At 37.9% G+C, this 7,455-nt stretch overlaps 1 protein-coding gene across 2 annotated transcripts in view; it reads left to right on the forward strand.

Annotated features, from left to right (window-relative positions):
- Positions 1-1,040: 1,040 nt before the first annotated feature.
- Positions 1,041-7,455, forward strand: part of LOC140323243 (aldo-keto reductase family 1 member C3-like) — a 14,910-nt gene continuing 8,495 nt past the window's right edge. The window contains exons 1-2 of one of the 2 annotated variants that reach the window (XM_072400146.1): positions 1,041-1,214; positions 7,153-7,320. In XM_072400146.1, the coding sequence (XP_072256247.1) occupies positions 1,128-1,214; positions 7,153-7,320 (255 nt within the window). In that variant the 5' untranslated portion in view covers positions 1,041-1,127. Of the gene's footprint in view, positions 1,215-2,381; positions 7,026-7,152; positions 7,321-7,455 lie in introns of those variants that run through there. The other variant, XM_072400147.1, reaches the window with a different exon arrangement.

A 7,455-nucleotide genomic window follows, 5' to 3' on the forward strand; every position in this document is an offset into this window, starting at 1 on the left:
ATATTCAGTGAAGAACGATTAGCCCATCTCTCTGGTCATCTTATCTCTTCTTCTTTTAGCAAACCTCTTGGTAGCACATAAACACTGGGACAACCTCTCAACATCTCCATGTTTCTACCAGCATGTTGTAAACTCCCTTGCTCGCTGTGTGCTCTCAGTAGTCTCTCTGCAAAGGTCCAGCACTCCCCCTCCTGAGTCAGAGCTAGAGGTCTCCAATCAGCTAATCTCAGGCTTTCTGCTGATAGGTTAAACATAGGTGTAACCTAGTAGGGGGTGTGTCAGACCTCTGTAAAGAAACCGCTGCTTCCACAGGGAGAGGAAGAAACGTGTTCTAGAGCATGCTGGCATGAAACAGGCCTGTCAATTTGTTATATGTACTATTTACTATTATACTTGTACTTTTATATTATATGTACTATTTTTTAAAGAAAGCCAATTGTAATACTTTGCACACCTTCTCTTTTGATGCAACTGGAATCTTTAAAAGTTTTGTTAGACTTTAACAGTTAACATGGAACTTTACGTACACAATATACAATACAATATTTGCTATACAATATTTGCCAAATTATGTTTGCTTGCTCTTCTAGTTGCTGATCTTTGGCAGTTTAATTCTGCCACATTTGGCAGTATCAAAATTGTATACTGAGCTGCAGTTTCTCAGTATATTGTTCACTATACAGAATATTTTAAACAGATAGGTAGGGATCCTTTTTTGAGGTGACAAGGTATGTCTCTGCAATAAAAATCCTGACTGTTTTTAAATGTTCAAGCTGTCAACTAAATGTTCATGTAATGGTTTTTTTTATTGCTGTAGTTGGCTGGAGTTGTTCCTAAATAAAGTCTGCCAGGAATCCTGGTGTACAAAAATGTTGCAGTGAATTATCTCCATTTATTTTTTTTGCTTCCGGCCCTGGGTGTATCTATATAAAAAACTGAGATTACAACTGGAAAAGATCCGTCCTCCTGCCCATATTTGTAATGGGTAGCTGAAAAGAATGCTTGTTTAATCTCACTGCAGACAACAACTATGGAGAAGGAGGGGCGAGCCAGCTTCAAATAAAAGAAAACAGCAAAGGCTCCAGTAAGGAGAGCGCAGTTTTCTGCTGATACATTGCAGGAGAGAAATGGCACTTAGAGAGAATTCTTACATCCTGCTGAATGATGGCAACAGGATGCCAGTCATTGGATTTGGCACATATGCTCCACAGGAGGTAAGTGACTGGAAAACCATTATGGGCTATATATAGCACAAAGGCCCTCGCCGGCCCTACCAAGAGAGCTAGGGCTGTTTGATGACACCTGGGTAAATCTATTGGCAGAGTAGAAATGGGAAAGAATCCAGGGTACCTAATGAAATCAAAATATGTAACTGCCTTGCTTTCTAGGAGTTCTGGCCTCTCTGTAACTCCTAAATTCTTGTGGGTGAATCTAGCAGCAAGGTGAAAGAAAGTACAGAATGCAAGGGTAGCTCAAGGGAGTCATAGGAATCTCGGCAGCTCAAATAACGTGCAACAATCTAATTTCCCGCTTTCCTGAAAGCTCTTGAAAGGTAGAAAGTCTACTACGGTTAGATTTATACAAATAAGGAGAGGTAAATCTATTGCAATTTTTATTGTCTGATAATATCTGAGACTCTGTTGGTGAGATATTCTCTGTCCTAATAAAGGCTAGACCCCTCTTTAGAATTTTATTGGTGTTTGTGTCCCCGTTGTAATTTTATTTTAATTTCTGTCTGGTTGTCAGTGGGGCAGAAGATGAAGAAAAATAAAAATATTGATAGTAAAATTAGTTTTGGATAGACATACAATTTGGAGTGGAAAAATGAAAAAATACATTTATGATTAGCCCATACCTAGCATCAACACAGCAGTTTTTATTGTTCCAGGCGCTCGTATGGGTTTGTTACCTCTAAAGGTGGATCCATTATTTTTGAAAAAAAACAAATATCATTGCTAGTCCTTACAATAATCAGGTTTGATTTATTTGCTGTAAAACTTGTTTTTTTTACCATATATATACCAATATATTTGTTGCTGAAACTGTTTAAAAAGTGATTAATGGGGACAGTTAACTTTCCCTTACTTAGGCTCTGTCCAGACCACTTTTTAAATGTGAAAGCACCTACAAGTCTCTTGATAATCTTTGAAAAATGTGCAGAAAAAGTCAGGTGTTTCCCAGGTAGTGCAGTTTCGTTGATGACTTGTCACTATACTATGATGCTCTGTGCATTGTCTCAGGTCAGTCTCTTGCTAATCCACTTCCTTAGGCTTGCAAAGAATATTATATTTTTTTTACTTGGTAATAATTTTGGCAGCATTGGGGTGGGGTGGGGTGGGGTGGGGCAAACGATGTGTTTCTACTTACTATACCCCTCCATTTTCTGTGCAAGACAAATACAACAAATACAATGATTGGAAATGGCTCCTACAACATAAAGCAGCCCAGCATAAAGCATCCTTGCAGTTTTCAAGTGACTAAAAAAGCCCAGAACATGTAAAAAAACATCTGTAGCGATCTAAAAGTACCTAGTGCAATTGGGCAAGCTGGAGTTAAAATCTGAAAAGAAAAGTCTGCCAGTAATCATGGTGTTCAAGAATGATAGAGCACAATATCACAGCTTATCTTCATGTGCCTGCAATGACTTAGTACAAAAGATGGATTTTTTTTTTGCTTCAGGCCTTAGTATCCACTAGAAATCTAGTGATAACAGCTGGAAAAGATCCATCCTCCAAGGAATATTTATCATGGTGAGCTGCAAAGAACAATGACTTCATCTAACCACAGACAATAATCATATTAAATAAGGAGGAGCCAGGAGGCAGCTTTAAATAATAGGTAAACATTGAGGACTCCAGTGCAGAGCACACAGTTTTTGGTTACACATTACAATAAGGAAATAGAACTTAGAGAGGATTTCTGTGTTCGGTTGAATGATATTAGCAAGATGCCAGTCGTTGGCATATGAGCTGATCAGAATGTGAGTGCAGAAGTATTCTGGACAAAACTAAGCACAAGGCCTTCACCGGCCTTATTAAGATGCCTATTATGGGTCAGTTGCCAAGAGTGACAGGCATGTCTGGTGATCCCTGGACACTTGTAGGCAAATCCAGTGCCAAAGTATAGAAATAAAAGACCACAAGGCACCTAAAAGGAGCTAAAGGAGAGTGCAAGTGGAAAGTACACTACAGGTAAACCACGTACACATCCTACCAACTTCTTGCCCAAGACACATAAACCCATATACATCGGTCCCCCCAAGCCATCTCCCAAGGATCTTGACTGAAGCCTACCAAGCATTTTAGGTTTTTTATTTTAATACGCTATAAATAATTTTGGAAGGGTTAGGTCAAAATATGTGTTTCTGCTTTCTATACCCCTCCATTTTCTGTGCAAGGCAAACAATGATTGGGGATGACTTGATGATGTAAACAAAACACACCTAAAGCTATTTCAAGGGACCTTGTAAAATTTGGCTATTCCTGAAAGAAAAGTGTACAATGGATCATGGTGTTCAACATTGGTTTAGTGCAATATATATATATCATATATATATATTACTTCATGGGCTTGCTATGACCTAGCCCAATAGATGGATTTTTTTTTATTTTGCTTTAGACCTTAGTTGTATCCCTGGGGTAACAGCTACAAAAGATCCATCCCCCAGCCCATTATAGTAATGATTAGCGGGACAGAATGGTCACCTAATTTCACTGAAGACAATAATCATCATAAAAAAGCAGAGACCCAGGAAGAGCTTCAAATAATAGGAACACAGCGAGGACTCCAGTGCAGAAAGCACGGTTTTTAATGACACATTGGGCCTGATTTATTAAAGCTCTCCCAGGCTGGAGAGGAGACACTTTCATCAAACCTGGAATGGATTTCGTATAAGTCATTTGCTATTTGCTACCAAATGTTTTGAATCCTGAACCAGATCCATCGCAGGTTTGCTGGATCACCTAGCTTCACTGATGAAAGTGTATCCTCTCCAGTATTACTGCATAAAATTTAACACAAGGCCATCATGGGCCAGTTACCAAGACAGCCAGGACAAGGCACCTACAAAGGAATCAAAAGACTCTTTGTAGTTATAGTAAAATGCAGCTGTCTCAGTGCAGAGAACATAGTGTTCTGTTTACTTGAGAACTTGAGGATTTCTACGTTCAATTAAAAATTTTTTTTAAGCATTTGTTTTAATCTGTATATTTTGAAAAGCACTTGGAAGTCCGAAATATGTGCTTGTGCTACCTATAACTCTTCATTTTCTGTAGAAGACAAACACAATGAAGCCGTTTATTGATAAAGCCTGTAAAAACTGTATTGTAAAACTGTACCAATGTACCTTGGGAAATTGGGCAAACTGAAGAGGTAATCCTATGTCAATTTCACAATTCAACTAAACACAGCCTATAAATCCATTTAATACTAAATGTCCATCTTACGCCAACTACGCAACGCAAAACTTTCAATCAACAAGGCAATCCATTAAAATTGAAAATCAGACAAAAAAATATACAGACAGAATATCAATCAGAAATTGAGAGTTAAGCATCGTATCGTATATGAGAGAAAATAGTGTATGTCTAGCATAAGATTACAGTTCACAGGATGACAATACTGGCGTGTGATTCTCCTGCAGAACAAACAGTGTTTGTTACAGAAATTAAAAAAAGAAATGAATAAAAGATCCTTCATCAAGATCAACAGGTAACACCCGGGAGCATAAGTAAAAACTGCAGCATTAATGGTAATACCATGCTGAATAATTTACGTTTCATACTGTTTCATTCTCTGTGCAGGATTTTTGTCTATTTTCATTTTTTAACAGAATTAGAAAGGAACTAGAATTTATCAAATTTGACAAACTTTTCATTGTTTTGCAGTTTTACTTTGTATACCAGTGGTTAGTGCAAAGTGATATAGTTGAGTCTTCTGGAGTTTTGTGTTGACTTCATTGTTTTTTTCCCAACTTTACAGTAGATGGATTGCAGACAGAATGTGATTGCAGATAATGTGTTGGACCTTTTCCACTAACTTCTACATAAGCATATTCTACCCTTTTGTATCTTACCATTTAAAAAAAAAAGCTTTACTTTTTGCAGAGAGTAAGGTAAACGAGTGGTAAAAATATGCTGTGTTTACTGCGATCGAGCACCTACTGTCCATGGTTGCCTAGGAGCCTTTTTTAAATAAAACATCTGTATTTTATTAGGCATTTGTAAGCATTCCTAAGACCTTGCAAAAAGTGTACCCCCATTAGCCCCCAACTAGAACCCTCTCTGCCCCCAACCATAGCAAGGGTCTTTGTTGGGAGAGAGAACCTGATCCCCACAATAAACAATACAAGGTTTCCCAGCACACTTACCAACCAGCTTGTAAAAAAAAATAAAACAATGTCTCAATCATTTACATTAAAAAAAAAGTTTTAGTTGTATACATTGTCAAGGCACCTATGTAAAGTGCGGAACTCAACTCTGAACTCAGGAACTCAAAAAAACATATATAGTGAATATGAATAGATTAGAGCTGATATGTCCGGAGACTGTCCATCCTTAAAGGTGAAGGGACACAACAAAAGTCCAGAACAGCTCAATGGCAGCGTAAGATCCCTAGTGTGTCCCCACAGTTACACAGGTACACAAAGCAAATCCACAAGGGGAGGAAGGAAGGGTAGAGCTCCTAACTGGACACAAAGACAGGAGCTCCATCCAGCTTGGTGAAGCTCCTGTCATTGCAATTAGCTAATGGAGGAAGGGGGCAGACAAGGACAAGTTTACCAAGCTGTTTGGGCTCCCAGCTAAATGCATTGAGAGGAGACCCATACAACTAGGAAGAATTCCTTTCATTTTGTTCAGCGGGAGCTGTATGTCCAGGCATTGAATCTTTGCATTGACTGAAAAAAAAAAATATTTTCTTTTGTAGATTAACAGAACTAGGAAAAAAGTTATTTTTTCTTTTTTTCTTTCTTTTTTAATTTTTTTAACTTATTTAGTTGTTTTGTTTTTTTTTGTTTTGTTTTGTTTTTTAATTAAGAGTTTCTCGATAGTTCCTTTTATACCATGGGTTAATAAAAAGCTACCATGCAGAAGCCAAATTGGGTCCTCCAGGGACCTGCATAAACCCCTGGAATTTTTGTTGTTCCCCTCTCTACAATAGACGGATTACAGTCAATGTGTGATTGTAGATAATGAGTTGAACTTGTGCCACAAACATTTACAAAGGAAATCTCAACCTTCTTAGTTTAATAAAAAACTAATTAATGTAGCATATTTTCTATGCTTTCTATCCAGCCCTGTACTTCCCCTAAACTAAAGGTGGCTTTTGAGTCCTATGTGATTCATATTCACAATATCAATACAGTTACAGTAATTGCATCAGGAAGAGAAAACAAATCTTTGTGTGCACTAAATACCAGGACTCAGAAATTCCCCTGCGGGACTTGGCATGTTGCTCAGAATAGCGTGTTTGGCGTGCGCTTCAGACTTTATGCGCAAGCAAAAGCATTTTGTTCTATCTGAATGTAAAGGGGTTATCTGTAGAAACTCTCTTTGCCTTTTCTCACCATGCACACTGGAATGTTGAGTAGCTCTCCCTATGTAAATGCAGTGTAAATCCACTTATAGGGAAGGGGAGTGCAACTGTTGTCTTATAATGTGAACCAGGATCTCGATCTGAACATGATGGAAACATGAACATCATTTAGTTTACTGTCCTCTGCTCTTCACATGCTGTGTTTATTAGCTTAGATAGGCATAATGTCTTTTAAATGTCAATTATTGCTGCTATAAGAGTTACTGCAATATTGTACTGCATCTACCTGACTCCCATCAGTCAGTTTAGAGCATGATTAAAACAAAGCATGGTTGGCTATGTGTTTTCTCTCCAGTTTTAAGGTAGAAAACCTAACATGAATTGTAAAATAAGGACAGAATGCTGCACAGCAACAGCGGCTTGCAAACTGTGAAGAGCTTGGTGATCAGAATGCTTGTGACTGAGTGCTATAGATGCACTGTACATTCAAGGTGTAGTTGGAAAATATATAGTTTATTAATATAATAAAAATAAAAAAAAAAATAAAAACTTTACAAACAATGTAAAGTTACCCAGAATTTTCCCTGTGGGTTTTCTCTGTTATTTTGTTTTTGTTAGACCCCCAAAAGCCTGGCCAAAGAAAGTGTGAAAGTGGCCCTGGAAGTCGGCTATCGGCACATAGATTGCGCCTTTATATACGGCAATGAGGTGGAGGTGGGCCAAGCCATAAGAGAAAAGATTTCAGATGGAACAGTCAGAAGGGAAGATGTTTTTTACACCTCAAAGGTAAATTCAGCTTTTATTATTGCTTCCAACAGAATTCAAATCTAAAGTGAACAAATGGCAGAGAAGTATGGAAGCTGCACACCCTGATTTTTCCTGCTGAACATTTTTGGCTGATATGCTCATCGGATGACATTA

The sequence above is a fragment of the Pyxicephalus adspersus genome, chromosome 2, assembly GCF_032062135.1.
Source record: "Pyxicephalus adspersus chromosome 2, UCB_Pads_2.0, whole genome shotgun sequence".
Taxonomy (NCBI): domain Eukaryota; kingdom Metazoa; phylum Chordata; class Amphibia; order Anura; family Pyxicephalidae; genus Pyxicephalus; species Pyxicephalus adspersus.